Below are 14,490 nucleotides of genomic sequence, written 5' to 3'. Positions count from 1 at the left end.
CTCTCTTCTGCTCTCGCCACCTTTTACCTTCCTGCGCTCGTTACTCTATAATATTCCGAATCCCCACCCCACCGGTGCACCCAAAACGTCCTCATCATTGTCAGCTCGTATTCGCATCGGGTCATTAATATTGCACACTTTTTAATTACCTAATTAACACTTCGACACGATTATTTCGCCTCGTACACAGAAACTTGGATTTTCAACAAAAATTATCGAGATTTCGTAGCGCCCTTGCAAAAATCGTGATCATTTGAGGGCTGAACGTCGTAATGAGACCTCCGTGCAAAATATCTTCACTGTGTCACTGATCTATCAATTTGCATAAATCTCTAAACACGAGATTCTGTTTTCCACCACTTTTCCTCGAGTGAGACGAACAATAATGTTCCTTGGTTGTTGCGGGACCTTGGATACGTTCCCCAACATTTTCGTTGCAGATATTCGATAGAAAGTTTATTTTTAGATGGTCATACAAATATGATTGGGTTAAGAAATATGGAAAACGGAACCTTTGTAGGTTTGCTCGTTAAGGAGAGGGCGATAGAGTCGGAGCGTATCGTTATCACAATTTGGTGATGTTAAATAAAAATAACTACGATATCTAATAAAACCTGCAGTTACAAGTGATTCCTGGGGTCGAACTTTTGTTATTGTTAACCCGATTGGAATTTGATATTCATTAAAAATCCTGCACATATACATCGTATTCCAAATAATGAAAACGCTCATTTTACGGGTTCGCGAATGTTATCGACAAAAATGTGGATACTTGTAATCGCCGGCTTGATTCGTTGGGCTACATTAGCATCGGGTAATGAGTAATTTCCAATAGCACGATATCACGTTGTATAATTGGTCATTGGTAAAATTAAAAAGTTCCAGGGCTTTTCCGATGAATATTAAAGCAAGATTGTTAAGGAAGAGCACGCGAGCGCAATGGAAATGGAAAATAGCAATTTTAAGAGTTGAAATTTGGAAATATGCTAGAAATATAGAGCGTGCATATCCATTTCCGGAATTATTGTAGGATCTACCGTCTAGTTGTCGAGTAAGCAATTGACGAAAGCCGCATTTTTTGAAGGTTTGTACACAGGCTCTTGTGGCTTCATTAGAATCCTCCCAACTTAAAAAGCCAAAGACGACGATAAGAAAATATAATGTTTTGGAATGGAAGAAGAAAAACACTTGTTCGAGGTTGACGAGTACTGACGACATAAACGGTGGAAGGTTCGACAACACCACGAGCCAGTAAAAAATGGCTGTTGTCACATTTAGCTTGACGATTTATCTACGAAAGTATTTTATCCGCTGTCATTACATTAAAAATGTATCAATCTCAACAAACAAGTTACACCTAATTTTAACAATTGCGAGAATAAATTTGAATCGTTTCTTTCATCATGAAAAGAGCAAAACGTTCAGTTGTTTTTTTGAATCACAAGCGCAACGCGTGTTCTGCCTGTCTAAATGTGTCGAGGCAAATGAGTGATACGAAAAAGTAAATTTCTCAAAATGAATGTGTTTTGAGTAAAGTACCCCAGTAACTGTTTCCTTTTCTTTTTCGTTTCGTTTTTTCTTTTTGAAATTTGAGCAGGCCTCGGCCTCTCGGGATCTTTTATACGCACGCACGTCATTTTCCCCTTCAGCTGCGCCAGCAGCTGACAGACCCACGAGCTCTCGGACTCCTCGGCCTTATGTTACCTTCGGGGTCCGACTTGTTCGCGTTAGGTATACCTTTCGATCACTATACACACTCTGCGAGGAGAGTAAGAGACAGGTGTATTCGCGGCACGCGACAGCCGGCACTCGCGCTTTGTACTACCTGTGGGCACGTAACGAGTCAACTGCTCCCCTCCGCCCCTTTGCTCGTCCCTGCCGGCTTCGTATGTTCTACTTTTATTCATCGTTCGAATCAGAAATTCGTTTAAATAGTGACAAGAATTTCAATGACGAACTCATTAACGGTACTGAATTGCACGAAATTTAACGTCGTTTCTTCTGATTATCGGAGGAATGCGGATAATCGTAATGTTTCAATTGCGTTCAAACAGTCTCGAGTGGCTAATTATTGGGGATTTTATCGTCGGTTGATTCGAGACGATAAACGTGCGATCGTTGCCGAATCACTTTAAAAAAAAGTATCGGGACGCGCGCCATTTGCGCCCAGAGCTTTATCGAAATATCTTTGCTTTCAGGGGCGTTTTCTTTTCAATTTTTCTACCCTCGCGAGCGAGCAGGAACGTTTGATTGCCCGGGACGCATTTCCACGCGCTCAATAACTCGGACAAAATCTTGCGATGGGGGATAAAAAAAAAATGCATGAAAACTTCGGTTTTACTAAGTTTTTGATGGGTGTATTTTTCCTCTGGACACAAAGTGAACCTTTTTTTTTAGTATCGAATTGCTTTTTCCAGTGAATTTCGTCGAATTGAATAACTGCGAGCCTTCGCTGTTTTGTATTTCGATGATTTTCAAAGATATTTTTTCACTCGATCGTTTTTCGTGAATCCCCTCATGTTGTCTTTTAATCTTCAAGGCAAATCTCCGGAGTCACACGAAACGTCAGTAAAAATTGGAGTCCCTGACGATTGCGCCTGACACGATCAGTCTGCGAACGATGAAGCTTCAATCCTCAAACTCATGCAGCCTCCAACTTTGTCTTGTTAGTAATGCTATTATTTTTAATATCCATTTTGTATTAATAGACGAACTACGTGAAGGTATTTGCAGAGTGACGTGTGCGAAGCCCCATCGAAGGAGCAGTGGCCGCAGGGTGCCAATGCCTTCCCTCGTCCGGGGTCGCAATTAACCCGCCGGCCACCGAGCATGAATTAAGACCACCAGTCCCCGCGGTCCTCTCGCTCTCTCTCTCGCTTCGAAGCATCATCAGAATGCTGATTTATGCGCACACTGCTCACGGAACCATGAGCAAACCGCCGAAAGGGTCTCGACCCCGGGGCACTCACTTCCGTTCTCCGAAACTCTCCCGTACACCGCACCTACGCCCTTCTCTTCACGTGCATTATTTCGATCCTACTTTTCGTATATTGCTTATTATTTCTCCGCGGCGCATCATAATTTTCAGTCTCTTTAAGGCATTCCTCTGGCATGAGCGTATTTTTTGCTGGCGCTAATTGGGGCGCTCGAAATTTGGACTGGGCCTTAGCCTTTGAGAAGTCGCGGTTATATAGGAAAGCTTCTCATTCTGCCATTCCAACTTCTGTTTATTTAGTAAATGAATTATTCAATAGAAAGTTGACGATTTTTCAAGTTTTTATTCTTTATTAAATGTTCGATGGCCTGACCTGAAATTTCGCCGATCTATTCGCAACGACACTGAAGTTTCCAACGTTGGAGTCCAACGAAATGAACGAAAAAAACGTTTGAAATTCACCAATTTTTTATTTCACGAATCGTTGGTGCAGCTTGAAAAACAACGAATCGCAAATTTGGCAGGGAACAAAATAAGAGAATTACTGGAATTATTGGAGAGTTTTTTTCAATTATTTCGTTGGACTCCAACGTTGGAAACTTCAGCATCATCTATTCGCATGCACTTTTACTTTACTGTTATTTAAAATCATGCAGTTTTCTGTTGAATATTCGGGCTCGCGAATTAAGCTCGAGACATGAACGGAGACGGAACATTGCGGCTTATTTTTTGCAGCTTTAGTCATGCAGACCGGAATAATTCGAGTGGTGAAAATCTCCTTTTGAATTTTACTACCAAATGCTAATAACGAATCGCCTGGCGTAGAAAAATTCGCTGGAGAGATCAGCGGGATTCGGGTTTGATTGCTGGGGAATCCGAGTCAAGAAACCAATCAACGTTTCGGACGGAATCGGAATATTCGAATTAGAGTCACATTTTCTGGAATGACGAGCACTTCCGACGAAAACAATCAACGAAACAACCAAAGCGAAATCGCTTCCATATGCAATTTCAAAGAATCGAGAGATCGTTTTATAGCATGAATTTTATTACTGGATGTCGGTAAAAAACCGCGCTCGCTTGAGTTGATAAGGGCGAATACTTCCTTGCCATAAAATTCTTCCACTATAACCAGGCAACAAACACAAAGATATTTTACGTAGTCATAAAAATGTTGATTGTTTGTGAAGTAAATTTTTTTTTTTTTTTAAATGTCAACGTTCTCTTTACCTTCCTGGCATTTTGCATTGACCGGATTCTGGTAAATTTCGGCCTGAAATATATTGATGACAATCGCATTCGAATAATTTGACTTTATTTTCCGTTGGAATTTAATTTCAACTAATTGCGATGCTCCGCGGCGAGTCTCGTGCGATAACTCGAAGGAAACGAATTTCAGATCAGCTGACTCTAATTTTAGCGAGTGTGCGGCGCATGCCTGATGCATTGCACGAGTGTACGAGACTCGATCGATGCCAGTTGCGAGCAACGACATCGTCAGTGTAAAAATTTTGGATTTTCCACGTTTACAGTTGCCTCGGGAGGCCCAAAACATAATTATTCAAACGTCACAAATGCGTGCTATTGTATTGAAGACTTGATTATCTCCCATTCGAAGCCATTCGACTGATCTTCAGTCCGGCAATCTCGGTGCGGATTAATGTTCCATTTTTCATTGAATTAAATATTGGGCTTCGCGGATCCGACGTCCCTTTGTTTCAGGAATAATGTGAGTGACGTTTGGTACGAAAACTTAATTTCATTAATTCGCATTGGCCGTTGTCATCCGCCTAAAAAGTGTTGAAACGAAAAAGACTTGGTGACGAACAAAAGTGAGGAACCGGTCGACCTTCGAGAAAAGAGTTTTAGAATTTCAGCTCTTAAGCACTTCCATCGTCATGATTGTTATGAATCGTTTGGAAATGATTTATTTTTCGTCCCGACGTTCTTGGTACAGAATAAATTGGTGACTAACAATGGCGATCATATTGCGGCTCGGAGAGCGGAAAAATGAGGTCGAGAAGCAACTCGATTTCCAGGGTTTATTCACAACTGAAAGAACTCGAAAATACGGAAATTTTATAAATCTTTCGAGTCAGCCGAGCACTGCCAGACGGACAAAAAATGAAGCCTTAAAAAGCATAAACGTCTGCTCCTCGTTTTTTATAGTTGAGTGACATCAAGACTATTTTGCGGGTTTGCAATAGCGCGCGTTTCAAATGTGACGAGACGAATAAAAATGATTACAGTGTGGAAGGATTGACAATCTCCCGGCGTGGGAACCGCATTAGGATTGTGGTCCGAGAATATAATGGAGTTTCTCACGGTTCACCAAAGCTCTGAGGCTTTTCAGAGTCTGCCTTCCTCTGGCCACTCGAATTATATCGCATTCTAAGTCTGCGACAGCCTTGATAAGCCTGACCTGGGATAAGTTCGCTCTCGTAGGTCAAGGTGAGCATGCTCCACTGCTTACACCACGCGAGTGGCGGAACTCTGACTTCCCATGCGCACACGCGTTGTATGCTTTTTCCTTGTGTTTCTATACATGCGATTATATATAGTTATATCGACTCGGAATATTCGATGAAGAATTCCTCTCGATAAAACTGGTTTTTCTTGGATGGGATGAAATATCCGCAAAGTTGATCGACGCTACGATTAGGACGAGCGACGATGTATTTCCCAAGGAAACGTTGGATCGGTGTACGCAGATCGTAATCCGGAATTAAGGACGTTCACTTTGGATTTAATGAAATAGAATCATCCCAACTTTGAAGAACCAAAAACGAGAATAAGAAATAATATAATGTTTTTGCATATCAATGACGTCTCGAGAGAGCCTTGTTACAGGTAAAAATCACTTGGGAATGGAAAAAGAAAAACACTTGTTTGAGGTTAACGAGTAATAACGACACAAACAGTGGAAGCTTTGAAAACACTATGAGCCAGCTGATTCGAAACGAAGATATATGCATACGCATGTAAATAAATAATGGCTGTTGTCACATTTTGCTTGACGATTTAACTACGAAAGTATTTTAACCGCTGTCATAATATTAAAAATGTATCGATCTCAACAAACAAGTTAAACATAATTTTAATAATTGCGAGAATAAATTTGAATCGTTTCTTTCATCGTGAAAAGAGCAAAGAGGTTCAGTTGCTTTTTTCAATCGCAAGCAACGCATGTCCTTCCTTAAGGTAGTTCATGCACGAAACGATTTTCTTAAGAAAGTCTTGAAATTTAGACAGAGTTTAAATGGCTAGTCGACTGACGCGCATATCAAATTTTAAAGGACTCGTCTTATTGGCTATTCAGATAAACGTGTTTAAATATAAATATAAACGTGTAAAAAAAAGAAAAACGGGGGTAAAGGGACTGTGCGTTAAAAATCATTTATCTTTCCAAATAACGAATTAACGCTTCTTACGAAGTTTATGAAAAAGTACACAATTAGAATGAAAGTTTGGGAAAAAAATCGAGACGATTGTCTTACCAGTAATAAAGATAAATTACGTTAAAGATTGAAGAAAACTGGTCTCGTAACCTCGTATTTGCTTATTTGGGCATTTTGTTTCTTCTTGGCTTGGCCCATTCTCGTCATAGCCTTCTGTCTTTTTATTAACACCTTTTTCTTCATCCACTTCCCTTTGCGCTCTCTAGAGCGATTTTTTACATAAAAAACTATGGTATTTTAGCCAGGGATGAATGAAATTTTGGGTTCGGTCAGTGATGGATCCCCGTTCGATTAATGACTTGTAATTTCATTCGCCAAAAGATAAGTTGAAAAAATGTGTTTATAATTTTGAATTAATAACTCTGACATTAATTTAGACACCCATAAAATACGACCCACATTCATGATCTACCTTAATCGGATATTTGATAAAACAAAAAAACATTTTTTCCATCTTCTCTATTTCGAATGTTAATTTTCTATGAAATTTTTAGGCAGATTAAAAAATCCAGATTCCAGCTCGAATGAGACGCTCGTAGAAATTCGAAAGAGAAATATAATGCAGCTTGAGAGATTGAGTAAAAATCTGCACCCAGCGATTCTGCGAAATGTTTTTTTTTCCTAACTCCGCTCCGTCTCTAAGTGATGTGTGCTGAGTAAAAACGTAAGAGCTTTTTCGGTATTTAATGCATCCAATTTTGATAATGGCTAATGGCAAGGGAACGAAAATCCTGTTAAAAGCTTGTCGATATAATGCACCTTGTGAGTTACGTTGGAGTAGTTTATTAATGCGTGCGGACGACTTCCGCAACATTGCGCAAGTAGCAATTTGAATGTATTCGCAATGTTAACAAATACGCGGAGGTTGCACAGGAGCATTTTTTGCTCGGGCTTCGGAGAAAAAATGGGATTTGCAAGTATATACCTGCTTCGGAGCTCGAACGCGAACGTAAATATATTTTCATAAGCATGAAAATACTAAAATTGGCATAATTTTGAATGAAATAACAGTAATAAAAGTGGCAGCGTTCGCGGCTCTCTCTGCTGTTCCTTGCAGACTGCACAATCCTATTTCGTATTACGTAGCGAAGCAAAGTGCGACTACGAGCGTTAGTTGCGTTGGAAGTAGGATTCGAAAAAAAGCGAATTTCACTAAAACTCTGCTGCAATTCGACGACGTCAAACGGGAGCAAAACAAATAATGATTTCTGAAGGGCTCACAACAGTTTTCCTGGCCCCCACTGCGAGCCTGAACTCCTCCGCATTGTTTGGCCTCACGCACGAGACGGTTTTACTTTCAGAATCTTCAAGGTCTAAACCGGTTCTGCTTCGGTTGATAAAAAAGCGCTTCGGTAGGCTCCCGGATTAGAGCTCGTCATAGATCGCACATGCGGATTCAATGAAATCAAATGGTTTGTTCTCGTGGCCGAAAAAAATAGGGATCTCATTGATCACTTTTGGGGTCGATTTTAGTGTTAAAATAAAATTTGCTGAAAATTTTTAACCACGACGCTGAAGTTTCCAACGTTGGAGTCCAACGAAATGAACGAAAAAAACGTTTGTAATTCACCAATTTTTTATTTCACGAATCGTTGGTGCAGCTTGAAAAACTACGAATCGCAAATTTGGCAGGGAACAAAATAGGAGAATTACTGGAATTATTGGAGAGTTTTTTTCCATCATTTCGTTGGACTTCAACGTTGGAAACTTCAGCGTCATTTCTAACCGCCTTCAGCTCGGTTTTCGCTCGACAGATTTTTCATGCTAAACCAACTGAATTGGGCATCGATCGAAAGACGATTTTTGAGCAGGAAATGTTTCGGTTTTCATGAAACCTTCGGGCCAAGTTTACTTTTTCGGTAATTAAAAATTCGTCGATCCTCCTCATCGTGGAATCGAGTTTATCACTTTTGCTCGAAGTGACTCATTCGTCACGTTCGCAATGATGAGGACTCTCTTGTTATTTCCTCAGTGGAAGGGAGATGTCAATATTCTTGTGGTCTACGGTAGTCGTACTTTAAACCCGAGTACATAACACTCGAGCCGCGAGTGAGTCCCCCGACAGTCAAGCGATACATCTGAAATCGTAGTTCGAGTTCGCGCTTCTCGAGAACAACATCGCTCGCTAGCTCACGCTTCCGTCGTCGATAGTGCGCGTTGTGCGGAGTTGTTGTTGTTATTTCAAATGTTTCAAATTCTTCTCGAATTCTCCTCGCTTCATCCAGCCTGTTTGTACCGCGTTCAACTATTTTCGCTTCGAATACCTCGCTGAAAACTCGACAAACTTGTCACGTTTGCGAAGCTTATCGCTTTTAATTAGGTCTGTATTCGCTCATTCCGTGGATACGAATACTTCTCGTTTTTCATATTTTTTCGCTGTCCTGGAATCAACGCGCTCTACATTTTCGTGCTCCGACAAAAAATTCCGTGGCTATTTCAATCAGCCGGAATTTCCAAATGTTTTCCTTTGTTTGAAGCTTCCGCGCTGGGTTCGCTTTCATTCGACTTTGTCAAAGTCTCTCAGTTTTTTTCCTCCTGCGATTACATGCGTTCGCATCTTAAAGATTTCATGATTTTTTCGTTATTTCATTTGAAATTGCAATAATTGACTCTCGGCAAGGAAGATAAAAGGGGTCTACCCTAATTGAACGGGCAAACAAAAGACTAGTTTCTCGCATTTTTTTGACCGGCATAAATCACAAATACGGATAAAAAAGTAACATTTTTTGAAATTCATTTTACTCAGTTTTCGCGCAGGAAAATGGAAGAGATAACAAGTCCAAAAAAACGAGTGTGGCTGTTGATAAGATCTCTGGAATCGATGATCGGAGAGAGAAAATAAAAATGGTTTGAGATTCAATAGGTAAATGGTTGCAGCGCAAATCACAGGATTTATGATTTTTTCAAAAATTGCAAAACGCCGGCCTTGGTCTTTCCAAAAACTGTGAAAAAGTTTTTTTCCTTGTTTACTTGGAGAAAAATTAGTTACGCTGAAAAATTTCAAAATTCGTACGATGTCCGCTATAACTACAGTCATAAAGGACACGTGGCAAAGTTTTGGTAAGGATCGGTTGAATAGTTTCGGAGATTTTATCAACTTTCGAAAAATGCAAGAAAAACATCGATATTTGAAAACTCTGATTAAGGTAGGAACGCGTTTGCTGTCACGAATATCCGAGTGCTACTGAATCACGCGAGTCAAATCCTCCGTTCCAATGCGCTCGGAAACGTTGCAAGAGAAATTTGAATAGTTCCAATGACAAGAATCGATAATTTCTGTGTCGGATAATCTACAATTTAAGCATTTTTGAATAGCAGGAGTGAAAACTGAGCGACGCTTTTCGGATGCTTCGGAGCAGTTGCAGCAAAGCTTTGTTCTCATCTTCGAACGATCGTGTCTATGCGCGGGGTTTCATTTGAGACAATCGCGGAGCATGACGAGGGGTTCGACGCTCGGAGGGACGAGGAGGATCGGCGTAGCGGAAACCGGAAGTGAGTCGCGGAGCGAGTCAACGGCAAAAGTCCCGGGGAGATCGGATTCGAGCAGGAAAATGAGCAATCGAGCGGAGGATCGATTGAACGATGTGGTAGCCGACGAGAATTTTCGGCGAAGGGTCGAAATAATATTCGACGGTTTGGCGGAGATGCCGAAGGACTGGGACGTCTGGACGGTTCGCGAGCAACGGGATTGGATGTACGCCCAGTGCGGGAATCTGTACAAAAATTTACCAAAGAGTTTGACTTTCCTGTGCGTCGGAAGTGCGCTTATCGATGATTGTGAGCGCCCCGAATGCGAGGCGAGGCCCGAGTGGTTGGACCACGAAAAATTTCTACGCGGTCAGCGCTTCGCGATGGATAACATGGCGGGTATTTTCTTCGCTCAATTGCTTTCCCTCTACGCGCTATTTTCCTTCGAGAACGGGCTCAAGCCTCTGGTCCTCACGGGCAAATCGAGCGACCCGTTCACCGCTTTTCAGCGCTACTTGTCAACCGGCGTAAAAGTTAAAAATTGGTACAGTTCTGACGTTTGGTCGAAAGACACCGTCGGCTATAGGGATCTCCAAACTGTGCGAAAGATGCACGCGGTCGTACGTCAAAGGCTGTTCGACTCGAGCCTCGAAGACATCGACGAAGCGTCCAAAATTCACGACTCGTGGAGCCCTGCACGAGCCACTTTGCTCCAAGACATTCGCAATTCCTGTCCGGCTCCGTTATCCGGACAGTGTCCGTTCGCTTACACCGAAAATGATAAATTCAAGAGACCGAAAGGCATGAACCAGGGCGAAATGTCCGCCACCCAATGCGGCTTTGTCGGCTTGGTCATCCTCTATCCCGAACGATTTGGCATTCACCGATCGACCGATGACGATCTTGATGCCTTTTGCCATTTGTGGAGAAGCCTCGGATACCTTCTGGGCATCGAAGACGAGTAAGTTCCATTCTCAAGTACCCATCCAATTTAACTGCTTTCGTATACGAAACCTTCTTCACTGACTTTGATGCATGCATGACTTGAAACTCTCACTGACACGTCTAACTAAAAAATTATTGTGGAACGTATTGGAAGATGAAGAGTAGCATGAAATTTTCCATAGTTACCATTTTTCTACTCTTGATCTTAATTCCAATTTTATTCAAGGAGTTTCGGTACAGAAGTCTAAATATTAAGAAAGTGATAAATTTGCTGATAACGTTCTTCAACGTCAAGTGCGAAAAGACAAATTTTTTACAAATTTTCTTCTACACAGTTATCGAGTAATTGATCACTGCGTAGAAGAAAAATCTTTATAAAAGTGTATTGTCAAATTTGCCACTAAAGAATATGCGTTCACCAAATTTTACAAAATTCGAAACTTTTTGAAATTTTTTATGTTTTTAGCATGGTTTAGCATGGCGACATTGTATCGCCTGTACCGAAACTCCTTAAGGAGGGTGGCAACGTTCGTCAAATTGATAAGAAATTCATCAAATTTGGTGATAATGTTCTTCAACATCAAGTGCGAAGATACAATTTTTTTCAAAATTTTCTTCTGCTTAGTTATCGAGTAATTACGCATTAAAGCAGATTTCTTATGCCCGGAATGTATACCTATATATATGGAAACGCTATGCTTATACACGCGTGAACTTTGGTGATCAATTACTCGATAACTGTACAGAAGAAAAATCTTAAAAAATTTGTATTGTCAAATTTAACTCTAAAGAATATGTTCACCAAATTTTATTAAATTCTTATCATTTTGAAATTTTTAATGTATTTTACATGGTTTAGCATGGCAACATTGTATCGTCCCTAGCCACCCTCCTTAATACGAAATAAGCTCACTCGAGAGTCTGGTCAGAAGAGAATCATCGGAGCCAAATACTTTTCTCAATGCTTCAATGAAATATTTGTTTAAGGAGGGTGGATCGCGACGATACAATGTTGCCATGCTAAACCGTGTTAAAAATATAAATAATTTCAAAATGATAAGAATTTAATCAAATTTGGTAAATGTATTCTTTAAAATATATAAGACAATATCATTTTTTTTCGATTTTTCTACCACATAGCTCTCGAGTAATTGAACACTAAAATTCCAGTGTATAAGTATAGAGTTTACACGGTTATACATCTCGTGCGTGAGAACTTGGATTCAACGCTCAATTATTCGATAACCATGGGGTAAAAAAATTTGAAAAAAATTGTATTTGCATACTTGATGCCAAAGAATGTTAACACCAAATTTTATCAAATTCTGATTATTCTAATTTCGTGATCCACCCTCCTTAACTCCCAAATCGAACGAACTGAATGAAAATTGTCAGTTTAAATGGATTAAAAGGTCAATAAATCTATTGTTTTCGGGAATGTTTTTAGGATGTTTTGAGGATATTCCAAGAGTAAAAAACATTTTTTTTAATGTGAGAAATACTAATTTGTACATGACTTGTGCGCAAAGTCCGATTGTCGAAGTTTCTCAGCTGCGAACAAAAATTTCAAATCTTTTTTTCATTTTCATATATTTTTTTTCCATACGAACTTACAAAAACCCGAAAAAATTGTGAGAATTCTATATTTACAGCACGTCGAAGTGATATTCTTCTTCTTTAGAAACGTTTATTTTTTTTCAAACTCACTAAAAACATAGAATTTCGCAATTTTTTCGGGTTCTTGCGCATAAACCATGTACAAATTAGTATTCCTCACTTTCTTTGATTTTTGACTTACTGAAGTACTTCCAATTATTCCATTTTCCAATTATCTACAGTCGTTTCCAGAAACGTTTGTTGCCTGCACCGCAATTAATTAATTGGTTGACAGAAACTTATAAAAATCAAATTAAGGAGTTTCGGTACAGGCGATACAATGTTGCCATGCTAAACCATGCTAAAAACATAAAAAATTTCAAAAAGTTTCGAATTTTGTAAAATTTGGTGAACGCATATTCTTTAGTGCCAAATTTGACAATACAAATTTTTTAAGATTTTTCTTCTACACAGTTATCGAGTAATTGATCACTAAAGTTTACGTGTATAAGCATAGCGTTTCCATATATATAGGTATACATTCCGGGCATAAGAAATCTGCTTTAATGCGTAATTACTCGATAACTAAGTAGAAGAAAATTTTGAAAAAATTTGTGTTTTCGCACTTGATGTTGAAGAACATTATCACCAAATTTGATCAATTTCTTAATATTTTGACTTTTGTACCGAAACTCCTTAAAAAGTCATTAAAATGTAATGCGTCGTAACGGGTCGTGCTCGATCGTGGACGTCGTTCACACAAGCGTGCACCTTAAATAATAAGTTTTATAGAAACGAGGATCGATAACGCGTATCGCAGGCTATATACGATTTTGGTTATTCGTCATCGCGTTTGATGTCTTTTAAATGTGATTTCAGATTCAATTTTTGTTCCGGAAGTCTCGAAGAGGTGAAGGAACGTTCGAGAGATTTTCTCGAGTATTGGGTCAAGCCAAATTTGAGGGAAATAACGCCGGAGTGGGAACACATGCTTCGGTGCGTTACGGAGGGCATTCAGTACTATTTTCCCTCAGCGTCTTACGAGCATGGGCTGCTTTATCTGTCAGAGCTGCTCGAAATGCCGATGCCGAAACTCCGGTCATCGATGAGCTATTTTTCGTGGATTCGATATCTTTTAATGAAGTAAGAAATTCTCAAAATTTCAGAATTTTTCGAGTTGTTTGGGAGAATTTTCCCAACGCTTGCAATTTATTTACGAGTTCGTTTAATTTACTAGCATTCGTGGATTGAAAAAAATTTTATTATCATTTTTCTTCCTACAGGAAAACATTCAATTGGACGGCAAAGTTCGACGGCGTCCCGGCGCTGATGAATCGACGCTTAATCAAATCGATCGATCGAGCTGTCAATTTTACCGAGGAGCAACTCAAGGTTTTGCGGGACAAGTCAAATGAAACTCTTTCCAAGGGCATCGCTGAGACAAACGCGGCTCGTTCGTCGAACGATTTAGTGACCTCGACCTACTGGCACAAAGTGCCATTTCTCGTTTTTTTATCGACTTGCTTTTTGTTCAAATGTCCTGCTATTCTCAAGGAATTAGTTAAGAAATTTTTTCGCATCGATAAGAGCTTGAATTATTGAGTTTCGTCAAGGGTAAACTCACCGAAGGTGCTATTATCCTCGTTTTTATCTTGCCATTGCTTGTGATAAAGTACACTGTTATTCGTGTAGGTTTTATTTTTCATGTAACACGTATGACGAAACAAAGCGTTGAATCGATCACTTTTCGCACAGCACTGTTTTTCAGATTTTTCTAAATTGTTTAGAATTTTTAAGTTTTTCGATACAGTTTTGTGAAAATATTTAGTTTCTGTTGTTGGTGCCATTTTGTATAGACTCGCACATAAAAAGGTTTTTTTTATGGATTATAGATGTAAATACGAAGGTAGGGAAATAAAAAATGATTGAGTATTTGAAATAGTTTGTGAACGTTGAAAGGTGGTGGAGTATGAAATGAGCCTCGTGACACTTGTTAACCTCACTTTTATAGAACAGAATAAATCCGGTGCTGTTTTAAAAATTACTAGCATCTTTTAAGAACCCGTCGAAATCTTGATTTTATGATGA

The 14,490-nt window shown here is 39.6% G+C and overlaps 1 protein-coding gene across 7 annotated transcripts; it reads left to right on the top strand.

Moving 5' to 3' along the window:
• Positions 1-4,406: 4,406 nt before the first annotated feature.
• Positions 4,407-14,443, top strand: LOC122405871 (uncharacterized). Of its 7 annotated transcripts, none has more exons than XM_043410922.1 (4): positions 4,407-4,664; positions 9,712-10,822; positions 13,282-13,545; positions 13,686-14,443. In XM_043410922.1, exons 2-4 carry the CDS (start codon positions 9,828-9,830, stop codon positions 14,002-14,004), a joined length of 1,578 nt encoding a protein of 525 aa, XP_043266857.1. In that variant the 5' UTR covers positions 4,407-4,664; positions 9,712-9,827; the 3' UTR covers positions 14,005-14,443. The 7 variants fall into 7 exon arrangements, with proteins under 7 accessions (XP_043266857.1, XP_043266853.1, XP_043266855.1 ...); XM_043410918.1 differs by lacking the exon at positions 4,407-4,664 and adding an exon at positions 4,688-5,386; XM_043410920.1 differs by lacking the exon at positions 4,407-4,664 and adding an exon at positions 4,688-5,386 and having other exon boundaries at positions 9,709-10,822.
• The last annotated feature ends 47 nt before the right edge of the window (positions 14,444-14,490 follow it).

This window comes from Venturia canescens, chromosome 2 (assembly GCF_019457755.1).
Source record: "Venturia canescens isolate UGA chromosome 2, ASM1945775v1, whole genome shotgun sequence".
Lineage (NCBI taxonomy): Eukaryota > Metazoa > Arthropoda > Insecta > Hymenoptera > Ichneumonidae > Venturia > Venturia canescens.
This window is presented reverse-complemented; position numbering and strand designations above follow the sequence as displayed.